Genomic DNA, 16,837 nt, shown 5'->3' on the forward strand with positions numbered 1-16,837 from the left:
ATCGTAACCTGCCACATGCTGTTCGTTATGTTCACAAGCAGCAGTGCGAATTACGTTATTGTTAATGAGTCACTCGGGACATTCACGCAGATGTATCCATGGTGAATCGGTGCGATCCCACCACCATGCGGGCTGCCAGTGTCAGGTTTCCCATGATGGTCCTAATGTACAATAGCGTATCCGTTAGGTGCAGCCTCACGGTGAGTCATCATATACCGATATTTCAGTAATGGCCAATATGTTGAGTTCACAATCGTTGATCAGATCCTAGATCAGTGCCATCTTGCTGACTACGTTGAGGAGCCCTGGTCCAGGGTTTGGCTCGATACCCGAAATCAGCAGCATTATGGCAATGAACGTGTTCTTCCCTGATCATGTGGATGTAGGACGGAGGAAGAACTGACAAGATCTACAGCACAACCATTTGCGAGGCTTTACAACAATTGATGAACACGGCCAGGTAGGGGTCGGCATTCTACAGCAGATTGTAGCACACTGGGTGTGGAACTTGAGAAGTTTGAATTGGAAAGTCGACCAATCAGCACTCCCTTTTGCACGTTGGATGATGGGCCAAGTCTGCTGGTGAGTCCCACAGCACTATCATGAAACATACGGGTACACTACACTGTACACTACATACAGGGTACACTATACACTACACACAGGTACACTATACGGTACATTACACACGGTACACTATATACTACCTCGTCGCGGGAGCGCTCCACCCCATGTTGAGCCTATGGGCAGCGTTGAGTCTATGGGGAGTGCTGCTTAATGTACAGGGGAGTTGATTCCAGTAGAGGAGTGTGAGGAGGGAGAATGACAGAATATGGGAGAATGAAGGACAGAGAGAGAGAGGATTGGGAACGAAGAGGACGAGACGAGGGTACATGTGTAAAGACTAAAGACAGTGTGGAGCAATAGCAGGAGGGTATGGTTCCCTGAGACCATGGTTACTAATGGACGTGCTAATGATGATTGATGGGACGAGTGTTGACAGGGTCACGTGAGGGGGTGCATGGAATCCAATGGCGGGAAAGTGTAATAAGGGCGGTGATCGGCAGAACCAAGTGCGGTGAGGAGAATTCTGGAATAAGGGCGTAGCCGGACCGGGTGAGGATAAGAACCAGCGCGAGCCGGGGCTTGGGGCTGCTTGGTGTGGGGAACTGCCGTCGTCATCGCCATGGATTGGGTTGTCTCCATCGTCTGCAAGTTGTCTTGAGACTATAAGCTATGTTGTCTCAGAATGGAGTCGTCTAACTACCCAAGTGTACATAGTCACTCGCGGTTACTCGTTGAGTTATCAGTGGACTTTGTTAATAATAAATATACAGGAAGACAAGACGGTGTCTCTGAGAGCTACATTACAGTGGTGTCAGAAGCGGCTATTGTAAAATCCCGAAGAAAGGAAATAGTAAGAACCCACCTGTAGCATCTTCAGAGATGGAGAAGGGAGATGGCCAAGGACTTCCCCCAGCAGCCCTGGGAGCCGGGAACCCGGTGATGAAGTCCGAGGGTGCAGAGGTTGTGGCACCTGCGTCGGAGGAGTGTCGAGCCCTGATGATGGAGGCGGATCGGCTCCGGTTGACCGTCGCTGACTTGACGTCGAAGAAGAGAGTGGCGACTTCGGGAGCCGACGCAGCCGGGGACGAGCCGCAAAGTCGCGCGGGGATGATGGAGCGGCCGCCTGCAGTCGGGGTTCCCGCGCTGGAGACCACGCGGTCGGGGGCCGCCATTTCGCGGGAGGAGACACGGCCGCCATTTTGATGCCCATTAACCACAATACTTGTGGTCAGAATGAAAGCAAAAAACACACTCTGATAATATATGCATTTTTCTTAGGTTTTTTCGGTAAAGTCACGTAGGTAAAACATCAAAATTAATGAAAATAAAATAAAACAAAAATCACGACGTTTCGGAGGCAACACAAGTCTCCGTCATCAGGTGGGACCGTCACAGCCGAATTAGCTGCATCAAGTGAGGCAATGATTCAAGATGTAATCCCTTATAAGCAAGTTGAAGGGGGGAGGAGAGGGGGGGGGGGGGCTCATCAGAATGTGGTAGCCAATGAATGGAAACGTATTGGGAGGGAGGGGGGCGGGGCTCAAAGACAGCACGGAGTGCTCAACACATGACGGCACGGAGTGCTCAACACATGATACACATGATAGACAAAAGAACGAAAATGCCCATGTTTATACCAATGCTGGCTGAACAGTGAAGAGAGTACTGTTAAAAATAACTGGGGATGTTAACACTCGGTAAAGTAAAGTAAAATAGTGCTTGTCAGATAAGATGGTCCAAAAAAATGTAATTAAGTCTTTTTTGCGTGGTTGATAACATCTTTCCAATGATTACTAAGTTTGTACCCATCATCACGGTTGAAATTATGTCTGTGTTTGTATATTTGTATGGCTTCGTGTACAAACCTTTGATGGTAGCCGGGAGGTTTGCAGAGAACCTTGGTCTCGGAAAAGACAATTTCATGAGAGCCCACCGAGTTGTAGCAATGATCGGCAACGGCAGAAGAATCAGTTCTGCCGTGTTTCAGATCTGACTTGTGCTCGCGGACACGATCAAAAACATGACGTTTCGTTTCTCCAATGTAGCAATCACCACAAATGCAACTCAATTTGTAGACTCCAGGATACTGTAAGTCAGGAACGACATCCTTCACAGATGGAATCAGATCACGGATTTTATGCACTGTACTGAATCGGACTTGGATCTTATGTTTGTTTAGAATTTTGGAGATCTTTTTGGTCACGCCTGCTATGTATGGTAACGTGATGGTTTTGGTCGGAGTTTCATGTGGCTGTTTCTGTGTGGTGGGAGAGACAGCTTGGCGGATAGTACGGTCAGAGTATCCGTTCATCCTGAGGGCCCGATGTACCTGTCTTAATTCACCGATCAGGTGGTGTTTGTCAGAAATGCCATGGGCTCTGTGGTATAGCGTTTTGATGAGAGAATTCTTTTGAGATGGGTGGTGGTGGGAATCCGGTTTCAAGTAGGAATCTGTGTGGGTGGATTCCTGTAGACAGAATGTCCCAAGGATCCGCCAGGCCTCCTCTCAAACAGAATATCCAAGAATGGTAGTTTACCGTCTTTCTCCACTTCCATGGTGAATCTGATGGATGGGTGTCTAGAATTGATGTGGTCCAAGAAGTGGTTCAATGCTGGGAGGCCATGTGGCCAGATGACGAAAGTGTCATCCACATACCTCTTCCACAGGGAAGGACGCAGGGTGGATGTCTGGATGGCGTCTGATTCAAACTTTTCCATGAACATGTTGGCTATAACTGGTGACAAAGGGGAGCCCATAGGGGTACCCTCATTCTGTTTGTAGAAGGTGCCATTCCAGGTAAAATAGGTGTTGGTGAGGCAATGCCTAACCAGCGCAGGTGCATCAGAATTCAATCCATGTTGGACTAAGTCCTCAATTATTGTTAGGGTGTCTGGTACTGGGACTTTGGTAAACAAAGATACTACATCAAAGCTGACGAGGATGTCATCAGGTGATAGTACCATGTCCTTAACCATAGAGACTAATTGGGTTGAGTTGAGTACTGCCGAAGAGGTCTTGCCTGTGAAGGGGAGCAGAGTATCTGATAGAAAACGGGCTAGTTTGTACGTAGGAGAGTTTATCGTCGACACAATGGGTCGTAGCGGGGTGCCTTCCTTATGGATTTTGGGAAGACCATAGAGTCTGGGAGGTCTTGCCGCCGATGGTTTTAGAGAGGGACGTTTGATTGGTTCGATTAGGGAAGTCGAACTCGTGATGATACTGTTGGTTTTCGTCGTTAGGCTTTTAGTAGGATCGTTTTTAATTTTGGAGTAACTCCCATCATTAAGAAGGTCCAGGATTTTGTTGTTGTATGAATCTTTATCCATGATGACCGTGGCATTGCCCTTGTCTGCCGAGAGGATGACTATATCATCTCTCTTTTTTAGGTCCGCGAGTTCAGAGCGTTCATTTTTGCTGATGTTACTAGTGGGTTTCTTAGCATTCTTAAGAATAGTAGCTATTTCAGCTCTTGCTACATCCGCATGGATGTGTCCTATGCCTCTGAGGGCTACATCAATCTGAGAAATCATATCCTCTACTGGTATATATTTAGGGGTGACGGCGAAATTTAGTCCTTTGGCCAGTACCGTTTTTAGAGTGTCAGAAATTGGGATGTTACTCTGATTAATCACGGTCTTGTTAACATCCAGCTTTGCGATGTGTGGCTCTAGTTTCTTCTTAGATAGGAGGTTGAATTTAGAAATCAGGTTAGCTTTGCATTTGGCTGACATTGAGTCAGCAGAAGCAGAAGTCATGTTATCAACGTGGTTCCAATCAGAAGGTGACATTTTTTGTGTTAACATTAAATGTGTTTGTAAGAGAGTCTTGTCTAAATTATCGAGTTCAGATCGGAGTAACCTTATTCTCTCCGAGATTAGTGATAGGCTAGCTTTAAATAAGATCTGTTTAGAGTTCGGTGAGGACACAGCAGCGGATGTGAGTGTGAAAGCGATGGGTATTACCTTGTTATCTCGGCATCTCTTGAGGAAGGCCAGCGTCTCGAGAAGCTGTGACTTCTTGTCTCGTTGTCTGTTAAAAACTCTAACAGATAGGTGGAATTCCTCCCCGTAGAGGGCATTAATTCTAGATTTGAAGCTTTCGTGACTGCAAGGATTCATATTCTTAGGTTTTTTCCGGTAAAGTCACGTAGGTAAAACATCAAAATTAATGAAAATAAAATAAAATAAAACAAAAATCACGACGTTTCGGAGGCAACACAAGTCTCCGTCATCAGGTGGGACCGTCACAGCCGAATTAGCAGCATCAAGTGAGGCAATGATTCAAGATGTAATCCCTTATAAGCAAGTTGAAGGGGGGAGGAGAGGGGGGGGGCTCATCAGAATGTGGTAGAGAACCAAGGTTCTCTGCAAACCTCCCGGCTACCATCAAAGGTTTGTACACGAAGCCATACAAATATACAAACACAGACATAATTTCAACCGTGATGATGGGTACAAACTTAGTAATCATTGGAAAGATGTTATCAACCACGCAAAAAATACTTAATTACATTTTTTTGGACCATCTTATCTGACAGGCACTATTTTACTTTACTTTACCGAGTGTTAACATCCCCAGTTATTTTTAACAGTACTCTCTTCACTGTTCAGCCAGCATTGGTATAAACATGGGCATTTTCGTTCTTTTGTCTATCATGTGTATCATGTGTTGAGCACTCCGTGCTGTCTTTGAGCCCCGCCCCCCTCCCTCCCGATATGTTTCCATTCATTGGCTACCACATTCTGATGAGCCCACCCCCTCTCCTCCCCCCTTCAACTTGCTTATAAGGGATTACATCTTGAATCATTGCCTCACTTGATGCAGCTAATTCGGCTGTGACGGTCCCACCTGATGACGGAGACTTGTGTTGCCTCCGAAACGTCGTGATTTTTGTTTTATTTTAATTAATTTTGATGTTTTACCTACGTGACTTTACCGAAAAAACCTAAGAATATGAATCCTTGCAGTCACGAAAGCTTCAAATCTAGAATTAATATATGCATTGTCTTTGAAACTGATTGGTCCACACCAGACAGCTTTCCTATTGAGCCTCGTCTCAAACGGTGTTAGACCAGAGGACGCCAAAAGGCGTACAGCACAAAGACAATGGCCTATCAGAGTAATGAGATGCAGACATGATTTCTTGTAAAAGGTCTTTTTTTGTTGCCATAAAAAAGGGGGGAAAACATATTCTCAACATGTGAACAGTTTAAAACGTAGGCTTTCGCGACCAATATCATCAGTAAATATATATTTTCGTTGAAACCCAACACCACCCGACACAGCCAACTCGTAAGGGTTGTCACGTAAACAGAACATGCCAATTCGTCACTAGTACAGCACACCGGTGTGTTGGAGAGCCAGGCCACAACATGTACAAGTACTGTGATAAATGCAGACATGATTCCTTGTAAAAGGTGTTTTTTTGTTGCCAGAAAAAAGGGTAAAACAACTATTCTCATGTTGGTACTGGCAAAGGAGGTCCTATGATGTTCACATGTTGTGAACATGCGGTTACCGGTAATGAAAATGACCAATTTTACCAATCTCTTCAAATAAATCGAAATCCTCAACAATTAAGGAATCTGAGCTTATCAATCCAGTCAAACACGGACAGGTGGCAACGCCATCCAACGCGTGTCCGATCCTCGGCGGCCGCGTGGCGGCGCTCGCGATCAGAAAACGCGATTTCGTATCTCGCCCAGGTTTTGGCCTCTGCGGTCTTCCGTCGCGTCCCCCAGCTGACACCGTTGAGACCGTCTCGGCACGAACTCCGCTGTGGCGGCGGCGGTGTTGCGAATGAATGGATTTTGTTGTTTATAAATGTTTATAATTAACGTTTAGATTCCCGCGTGTGCGGTGGAGGTGAGCGACATGGACGCCAAGAAGTTTGACATTCCGAGGGTGGAGGACGTGTACGAGAGGCGGGTGTCTGAGGTGACGTGCCCAGTGCTGACGGACGTGGCCACGCTGGGCATCGTCGGCGCTGTCTCACGTCGAGGCGAAGCTCCCCAATTGTAGCCCTCACAGCGGCCTTTAGGGGGGGGGGTTCAGTTGACGTGAGCGAGTAGCGCATGTGGTGGCCAACGTGGAGCGGCGGTGGTTTATACTCTCCTGCAATCGGGGTCTCCATTCGGGGCTGAGTCGACCTAGGGGAGGCTCGGGAGTCAGGACCGAGTCAACACATTGGCCGCTGTTGTTGGTGGTGGCCGTGAGCGGGAATCGAACTTGGCTCGCCGGGTTCACAGCGCAGTGCGCTAACCGCTGCGCCACCGCTCCCCACATCCGTCACGCTCCCTTTCCCTTGCATCTTCAGCTGTTAACGAAACCATTAAAATTATATTCTTGGTTCTTTCGGTAAAGTCACGTAGAAGGGAAATAAAAAAATAATATAAGTGTAAAAAAATAAAATAAAAACATTAACTTATTTTATTTGACCCAAGCTTGGGCTCCTGAGCTATATCGCGCTCTTTCAGAAGCGACAAATGAAGTTGCTTATCATGGGACTTGAGAACTGGTGTAACACGGAGTAGGCTTTAGCGACCAATGTCATCCATAATTTAGGTTGTTTGGGGTTAGATCGCGTAAATATATAAATGTGTCGTTAAACCCGCCACCACCCGACACAGCCAATTAGTAAGGTTTGTCACGTAAACAGAACATGCCAATTCGTTACCAGTACAGCACACCGGTGTGTTGGAGAGCAAAGCCACGCCATTTAAAATGTATTTATATATTTACGACACATTTATATATTTACACGATCTAACCCAAAACAACTGGACTATTATGAACAGAACTGGTGTCGGTGTGAACATTCTTAACATTTGGGAATTCAATTTACCATAGATATGTAGTTGTGTTGGTACGCATACATATAATCTGTTGATATTGTTTTACATTTGAGCCCGTTGAACAATGTTCTCACTATGGTTGCAGACATTTATACATCTAGAATAATCTGTTCTGATATGCGTAAACATTCAGATGTCAAGCTTGATACATTTTTCCCTTGACTGAGCGTTACTTGTTTCTTGTGCAGCCACGGCCTCTGTTCAGATCTGGCCTCACAAAGACAGCTGAAAAAGACATCGTAGAGGAGCGGCCACCACCGGGGCCACATAAGGGCGGCTATGCCGACTACGTCATGGAGCAGAGCAAGAAGCAGCCGCCAGCTCCCTCCGAGCCAGCCAGCAGCAACCCCGCAGGGCCCAGTGAACCTGGCCCACAGGCCGGGGGTGCGGACAAGGCCACTCCAGCAGAAGCGTCAAAGGCATTCGGCAGAGACGCAGCGACAGACTCCACAGGTCCTGTAATCAGCCTGTGGATTTGTGTCGTTCAGTTTCTAATAATGGTGGTTATAATTTAGTATGTTTTGGTATTCGTGTAAGTCGTATGTCGCAGGGGTCGGCAACCTGCGACTTCGAAGCCACATGTGGTTCTTTAAGGACTGCTTCGTGATATTATTTATTAAGGACCACCGTCTGGTATTCACGTGCATTGCGGCTCTTGAAAGTTTGTGTTTTTCACCGAATTCGAACAAAAATGGCTCCTTGTTATTTTGGTTGCCCAACCCCTGGTATCGCCTAAGACTGTCACGAAGGAAGGCGCTGCTGGGTTTCAAGTAGTTTGCAGTAGTTTAGCAGTAGGAGGCGATGCTACTGTGTGTAATCCCAATTGAGTAATTTGCAGGTAATATTTCAAATTTGTAAAATCTGTACCATGACACTGGCAATAATCAGGGCAGCCTGGGAACCAGGAACTTCTACAATGAGCGGCGAATGCGCTACCAACCGCTGGGCCGTGTCATCAGGTTTGGGTATTAGCGAGCGTCTTGGCTGGAATGAACGACATCAGTGCTATTTGGTATTCGAATTTGTTTCATGATGATTAATATCAGCTGTGATCAATCCACTGCTAGACCTTGCGCTTACACCTTTTTAACTCTAAACAAAGAGCTGTTGTGTTAGACGGGATTCTATTTGTCTACTCTTGAGAAGATGGTGTCATTACCCTCTGTGTCTTCTGGATGCTTGGGCTGTCTGATGTTTGTGGATGATGAGGCAGGTGAGCATTAGGTCACCTTGTAATCCTCTGTAGGTAACCTGATGGGCTAGGAGACACTTGTCAATAACTTCGTGAGCTGGCATAAGTAGAAATGGAGTGGATCCCCTGAGAGTATTTCACTCATCCCATCTCTTTTCTTGTAGGGTGAAATACAGGCAAGTGCCAAGTTTATTTTTGTGTAAACAGGTTGGAACTCAAGGGACCAGGATAGTCTCCTTTGTAAGAGTAACCTGGGTCACCAAAATTACCAAAGCAAGAACAAAAAACCAAGTACAATGATGAAAAAAATTAGATAGAAGCAAAAACAATAAAAATTTAAGTAAAAATAACCAAGTTACAGCAGAATAAATATAAGCACACATAGGTTGTCAATATTAAACCAAATAAATGGCCTGTATCAAACAATGACTTGGACAATTTACTATTAGAAACCATTCATAGTAAAATTAAGTTATAGAAACATGGAAATTGATTTAGGGTGGCTATTGTGTGTAAACAGAAAAGTATGCTGAGCTCCGTGACACGGACATTGGGAGTGGGCCCCCTCATTCTGATACGCTCTGCCCTGTGTGCACGCGATGACGCACACTAACCTTGCTCCCACAGGGTGCCCAGACCAGGAGACCAGCATGCCTGCCCAAGCTGCTGACAGTCCGCTCGTCGAGGTGGTGAGAAGCCGAGAGGCTGTGGGGAAACGTGAGGCTTTGGGTGCAAGTAGAGCTGCAGGTGGTGTCGATGCCATGGCCGTTGTGGCCCCCAAGGCGGCCGGCAAGAGCAACAGCTTGCTGGTGAACCCCCGACAGGTGATTGCGGGGAGTGGTGGTGAAGTGATTAGCGTGCCGTGCTACAAACCCGGCGACCCAAGTTTGATTCCCGTTCACGGGCACCAACAACAGTGACGATTATCTGAACCGGTTATGGTACGATATGTTAACATCGCCACTGGTGAGACTAAGGTGGCCGGGCATGAAATTGGCCATCCACCCCCTCATGTGCCTTGCCAGCCTTCATTGGTACTAACAGCACTTGCTCCTACAGTCTTTCAGGCTATACGGGGAATCTTTTGTTTTTGGTGAGTGCGTGGCAGGCAGCGTGTTCACCAAATGTTCCTCCCACAGCTTCCTAAAGGCAACGAAACAGTTCAGTCCATTAGGGAACTGGACAAATGCCTTACAAGCTTAATGGAAGATATGGAAACTCTTTTTTGTTTGCATTTTGATTGCTTGTGTTGTGGTTATTGCAAACATGATCCCTTGTATAAAGGTGTCAGTTTTTGTACCAGTTGAAAGGGTAAAAACCTATTACTCTATGGAAACTCCTTTAGATTCCTTGTGACTGGGATTGCAAGGACCTACCACCAGCTATGAATGTGAAACATTTATAACATCCACGGTACTCAAATCTCAATTCATAAAAAATATACCTTTGTGTTATTTTCATTAACTTCTGGCTTAATATAAAAATGTTATTTCCCGTGATACAGTATCTTATACTACTTCATTAGTAGTGTAAGAAATGTGTATTCGTCTTGTTATGACATGGGGAATTGAAATTATGGGGAAGTAAGAGGCGTGTGAGAGAGGAGATTCTAATGCATGGTAACATTGTGCTGCATCCCGCTGCTGCTGCTGCTGCTGCGGTGATATTGGCAGCGTGGGAACCCCGTGCTCAAGTTTGTGCGGAACGTGCCTTGGGAGATTGCGGACGTGGTCCCAGACTATGTAATGGGGCAGACTTCCTGCGCACTCTTCCTCAGGTGAGACACACAGGCCAAGGAGGAGCCAATGCCAGGTGTAGAAACATTTCCTTGCTCTTGCTCGCGTTGCAAGGGTACCCGTAATCATGAGCCTCAATCAGTCCACTGCATAATGTAGGCGCCTGCCATCTGCCGCTATCTCTCACATTCTCGCAAAGCAATCATCCATCTGGCCCCTGCATGCGAGCTGATTTCATCCCCTCATCTCTGTGGTGAATATAATTTTAAGTGTTATTCTCCGTTGGCTGCCGCTGCAGAGGAGGAGGAACACGTGGATTAAACTGAACTGTAAAACAAATATTTTACTAAGGCCCACTGAGATATACAGCTCTTTTTTAGAAGCGACCTGGCCACAAATTATTGCTCAACAAAGGCGGCTTATCATGTGGAAATTTATACCAGCCAAATCTAAACGCATATTTCTAAATGTGGAGGGAAAAACCAGAGAACCGGAAGAAAAATCCACTCGACCACGGAGAGATAGAACATGCAAACTTAAAATATACAGGCGTCAAGGTTGGGATCAAACCCACGACCTGCATACCAGGCAAGGTAGTTAACATCTCACCACCATGGTGCCGCACAGTGGCGAGATTAGAGATCATGCACAAGTTAAGAGACATTGACTGTGAAAAAGATTAAGGGATGATTTTCAACGGTCAAAATCTTTATGTACAAATTAGCATCCATTACTAAAACGGAAATGAGAAAAATGCACAAATCTATTTTGATTCCATGGTCTAAATATCGCAGGTATTCGCTCCACTTTCAACCTCGGTAGCACCCTTGATTAAGATGCTAAAACTTCCGATCAGCTGGATCTGTGGCATCCGCTGCTGCCACCAAAGTGGCTCCATGCTGCAATTGCCTAGAGGTGCCAGCGAACGCACGAGTTCCTGTTGCCGCCGGCAGTGACCATCTGCGTGTCCCCCGCAGCCTGCGGTATCACAACCTCAACCCCAACTACGTCCACGAGCGCCTCAAGCAGCTGGGTCAGGCGTTCGACCTCCGCGTGCTTCTGGTGCAGGTCGACGTGGTGAGATTCTGCACCAGCGCCGTGCAACGGAAGCGCGCACGCAAACCCATGCCTGCAATCCACCGAGGAGCATGCACGAGAGGAATAACCCAGAATTGAAAGCAATGTCATCCTATAATTATCAGTGTGGAAATGTGGATAACCTGAAAATTGGTGGAAATTCCCAGTAAACATGGGAACATTGGACCAATGTTGGGTCAGCGGTACCAAATGCACGCCAATATTTTTACCCCAACATTGTACGTTTACTAGGTTGCTTCCTAGAATCTACGATGTCCGCGCTTCAAGCAGATAAGCGCATCGTAATTTGATTATCTTCGGTCATGACCTATCTACTGCTGGATAAAGGCCTTCCCAAGCCGTCGTATCTCTCACGGTGGTGCGATAATCTCTATAGCCCCGATACGCAAGCTGAGCACCTCGCTTCATCTGAGCACCGGAGTCTTGTAACTCGGTGATAATAATATGTACCAGTTGTCCATCGTTTACATCTTCTCGACGATCATTAGATTTGACATTACTCAGTCACGATTTATCTATTATAAAAGCTCGGCGTTCTGTTTGTCCGTCAACTAAGTTGATCCAATAGGTATCCAAACATTGTCGACTCCACCCTCCTCCAATAAAGACATACAATAGGGTCGGTAGTATCTGCACACATTGGCGGGGGGGGGCAAGAAAAGGACATCAGTGGTTTTGTGTTGTGAAGTGCCGAGAAGCCCTCCACAGGAGCTCGCATAAGGCGGCCGTAGAGCATTGTCGAGCTTGTGTTTGAAATCATCCCCATAAGCCTTGCTGGAGAGAGCGTCGCTGCTGCTGATCAGGGGGCTGCTTCATGTGTGGTGCGAGCAGAAGGACCCACACCAAGCACTCAAGGAGCTGGCCAAGATGTGCATTCTGGCAGAGTGCACTCTCATTCTGGCCTGGAGGTAAGAGCTTTAATAAAGGAAGCTTGGCAGCGTTTGAATTGAATTCAGATAACCAGGATCATTTGGCAGTGCACTAACCGCTGTGCCAATACCCACATATGCCTCTGCATTTACACATGTGAAGGGATGCAATATAGTGCTTGGAGCTTGTTAATGTTGAGTTCATGGTGTGTGTTTTCTTTGTAAGGGTTTTGTTCTTATTCACGGTTAATGTTTGTTAATAGGGCGGTTTTGTTCCTGAAGCTTACAATAGACAATCCGTCATCACCATAGTGATGTTACTGAAACTAGTGCACAGGTGGCTGGGTGGTTCAGAGGTCAGAGAGCTAAGCTTGCACCACTGAGGTCTCGGGTTCTAATGCAGGAAGGTGCCCATGGTTAAACTGCTTTCTCAAGGGTAGTGAATTGACTGCACAAAATCCCATCATATATTTCCATTTGGATGAATTACAGCTCAGGAAAATTTTACATAATTTTGACTGTCATGTACAAATAGATTTGCATTCCCAAGCAGTTGAGAAAGTGAGCTTCCTACTCTGTAAATTTTAAAAATCCAATTAAAAGACTTGAAGGCCTGTGAAAAATCTCTTCAACGGACCTTTCTGCCAGATGGGGCGTGCTGCTCCAGAGGTTTCCCCATCAGATTCTATTTCTCAAGACATGATGCCAACAGCAACACTGGGAACACAACTGGGAAAAGATAAAAAAAAATACTTTAAGTCACTGACATCACTCCAGTGCTCCAAAATGTGATGTTAAAGTATTTTTTTTTGGTCATCACTAAAAGTTTCACAGTGTGAAAAACGACATGTATAACTGTGGACATCATGCAGCAAGGTCAGTTGTTGGAACAAAATTAGTAGACATTTATTCTATACAAAGAAATGTAATACCTCATCGCAGGACCACGAGAGATGGCGAGGGTTTGGGGAAGTCTTCATTCAACAGTGGATAGACCGTGGCTGATGATGGACTGTTCAAGCTTGTACAACCCGGGACACAGCCTCTGTGTGTAGCTGCAAGAGTTGCTTATTTTTTGGGTTAAATATTCCAAGGAGTATTCTCGCCCCCATTTTCTCCGTGTCGCCTCTTGTTCTCTTCATTTCCAATCTTCTCTGTCTCTCTGTCCCTCCCTCTCCCTGTGCCCACTCCCGTTTTCAGTCCTTCTCCCTACTCGCATCCTCCACCGTAATAATATTTCCTTGTACATTAAGCAAGAGCCCCTTCTTAACCTCCTTCCATTCCTCTCTTAAAGCACACCTCTTCTCCATTTCCCTTCCTCTTCCTTCCACTTTCCCATCCCTCCCCTTTCGTGATCCTTAAGTACCCTCTATCGCTGTCACTCATTCCTCAATCCTTCTCATTCCTCAATCTGCCCCTGTCAACTACATCATTCCATTCTGTGTCACCGCTCTGTACGCTTTGTCAAGCGCCTTGAGTGAAGGCGCTGTACAAATATAAATTAGGATTAGAAAACAACGCCTTTTTGTTTTCATTGTTCATACTTTCCCTGCACGCACGCCGACAGCCCGGAGGAGGTGGCCCGTTACCTGGAGACGTACAAGGCATACGAGAACAAGCCGGCCGACCTGCTGAAGGAGCGTGTGGAGCAGGACTACTTGTCTCGCGTGCGTCTCTCAAACACTTGCATGGACGGTGACAACAGCGCGATGATTACCGCCTGTGTATTGACCGTAAAGATCACACGATGAAAGTAGTACTGCAAGACGCCTCTGCAGTCAGAAACACCGGCTGGGGGTGAGAGAAGATGGTAAAAGTTGCTCTGCACGTTTCAGACTGAGGCCAAACACAAGACTCGTCTGTCCTTAGGGATAGGGTTAAGCAAGGAAGATAATGCAGTGGACGTTAAAGTTGCCGTGGCGATGTCATTCGAAAGGGGGTAGGCGATTGTGTGCCGGCGTCATGGGCCAGAATTGTCAAATTTGTTAAATTACCCACAAATTACTCAATTGGAAAATACTGTACATTGCAATCGTCACCTATTACATTAACTTGGGAGGGAGGATCCCCTTGTGAAAACTTCATGAGACTGAGGCTTTCCTGGGTAAACAAGCATACTAGTAGTGTGAACCTTCATCTCAGCACACATCTAACACCAATGGTACGATCAGCATCGGAGCCGAGCAATGGGATTTCCTTCACCAAATCCCCCACTGCAACAGTGCAGTGACACGATTGCTGTGGCGTGCCTCGTCTCTGCAGATGACCGACTGCCTGACCACCATCAAGTCCGTGAATAAGACAGACGTCATCACCCTATTGAACACTTTTGGGGTAAGATTATTTTCACAGCATTTTGTCATTCACTGTTGTTGCTCTTTGAAAATTAGAACAAAAAATATTGTGATTACGCATAGTACATGTTGGAAACATGTAATACGCAATAGCTCCTCCTAGCTGTGATGGCATGGAGGGATGGCCTCAATGAAAAGCAAAATCAGAGATGAACTAAATTTTTCTTTTATAATATAAATGATTAAAAAAACTACACTGCACATGCATTAACTAGAGTAGTGAATAATAAAATAAAACAATAAAATAATTCTCACGACGTTTCGGCCACAACGCAAGCAGCCGTCCTCAGGTGGAGAACATGTCTGTCGAGGAGACAGAATTATTTTATTATGTTTTATTTTATTATTTCCATTCTACATGACTTTACCGAAAGAACCAAGAAGATGAATCCCTGCAGTCACGAAAGCTTTAAATCGAAATTTTGAGTAGTAAAGTATGGTCAAACAAGCCCATGACCAACAAGGTGCGGAGAGGTCTTCATCAAGCAGTGGATTGACAAAGGACTATATTATTGATACATAATATGGACAAACACGAATAAAAAATATATTTTCTAACAATGCTATTCCCATCATGTGACAATGGCGTCTTCTCACGTATTTTTTTTGCTATTCAATATCTTTCCCAGTCACTGGCAAACATCATGGAGGCATCCAAAGAGGATTTGTCACTCTGTCCCGGACTGGGACCTCGCAAGGTGAGGATGGCAGAGTGGGTGATCTTCACATTGTCATGTATAGTGAATGTTGCAAGAAATCATGAATGTTTATCTTCAGCAGTCGCTCATGGATCTAAGACTTGTATATATTTTGAGTCCCTCATACAGTGTACTATAATGTATAATAAATGTAATGTACTTTGTTTCAGCCAATTTCATGAATAACAAAACAAATAAGCAGACAATACTCCTCGTGTTATCTAACCCTGGCACTTACAACAATTATCATATTTTTAATGCATCCAATCAGCCACAGGGCCTTCTGGCAGTACTTTTTTATGCGCATTTGATTAATACAAGCAAACTCTGGACAAGCGGCATGCGTGTGTTTTTTATCGCGTTGTGCAAATTCAGGCTCGGAGTCTGAGCAGTGTGTTTCACGAGCCCTTTCTCAAAGCCAAGAAGCCAAAAAAGGGGTCTTGAATGCGGGAGATGGAGCAGGAAGCTTTGGCTGTTGGGCATCCTGGAGCTCTGAAAGACTGCAGATGATGGCGTGGTTTACTCCACACTCGTGAGCAGTCAGTCACAAGGGCTCTGCAAGGGGGTTGGGTGTATATGGTTTGTATGTGTTGAGTCTTATGAGTTCCAGTATATTTGCCGTGATAATTTCTCGTGAATTATATGCAATGTGTCACGAATAATAAACAAATCATGCTTATTCAAAGTGAAACTTGTACATTTGAAACGTAGGTATTTGTACAATGAGCTATGAAATACATTCTCAGGTTACATCCAAGTCTGGGTTTTAAATTGTAAAATTTATAAAAGCATCTTCAGACAGTTGTATGGAGACCCTGTCTAAAGCCAACTATATATTTTTACTATAAATAGAATGATGTAGTTGGGGCCCTCCAGCATGAAGATATCAATATATGGAAGTAAATAGTCTAATGGTAATGCTCATTATAAATAACGTATAGCAGCCCCCTTTCATTTGCTTGGTTTCCTGTTTTTTTATATACAGTAAGACTCTGCCTCATGCAGGTCTTGCATTCCTGAAAATTGCCACGTAAAGTGAATTTGCGTTAAGTGGGAGTGACTTTCACGTTAGGAATAACGGTGAAGGTGTGTGTGTGCCATTCCAGCCTGTAATTGTATTGTTTTTATTTCAGAGTTTCATGTTTTTTTACATGTGATGTGCATTTATATATTTCTATAAATATGCTATGTGTGACAGTCATTTATTGAAATATCGAGTGAGTGAGAGAGATGGTGAGTTGAAAGATAAGGGAGTGACGGCAATAGACCGTGGATGTTGCTACGTGCACAAAGATGCTGGAACAAAGACTGAGGAAGGCATGCCGTGTATCATGGCATGCACATATCAGTAATACAGTACTCCAGTACCAGCTCCCAGCATCACTGAATAACGCTGCCTACACCCACGCTGCTCATAAAAGTAGTCTGTCACATGCTAGACCCGCATTATCAAAACTAAACTTTTTTT

General features: G+C 45.3%; 1 protein-coding gene across 2 annotated transcripts; it reads left to right on the plus strand.

Annotated features, from left to right (window-relative positions):
• The first annotated feature begins 6,283 nt into the window (after positions 1 to 6,283).
• Positions 6,284 to 16,570, plus strand: ERCC1 (ERCC excision repair 1, endonuclease non-catalytic subunit). 2 transcript variants are annotated; one of them, XM_078610574.1, is made up of 10 exons: positions 6,284 to 6,505; positions 7,611 to 7,875; positions 9,242 to 9,438; positions 10,288 to 10,391; positions 11,328 to 11,427; positions 12,280 to 12,356; positions 13,885 to 13,984; positions 14,580 to 14,651; positions 15,301 to 15,369; positions 15,745 to 16,570. In XM_078610574.1, the coding sequence occupies exons 1-10, from the start codon at positions 6,443 to 6,445 to the stop codon at positions 15,811 to 15,813; spliced, it is 1,116 nt and encodes a 371-aa protein (XP_078466700.1). In that variant the 5' UTR covers positions 6,284 to 6,442; the 3' UTR covers positions 15,814 to 16,570. The 2 variants fall into 2 exon arrangements, with proteins under 2 accessions (XP_078466700.1, XP_078466709.1); XM_078610583.1 differs by having other exon boundaries at positions 9,242 to 9,303.
• The last annotated feature ends 267 nt before the right edge of the window (positions 16,571 to 16,837 follow it).

Source organism: Lampetra planeri, chromosome 2 (assembly GCF_965212315.1).
Source record: "Lampetra planeri chromosome 2, kcLamPlan1.2.h2, whole genome shotgun sequence".
Lineage (NCBI taxonomy): Eukaryota > Metazoa > Chordata > Hyperoartia > Petromyzontiformes > Petromyzontidae > Lampetra > Lampetra planeri.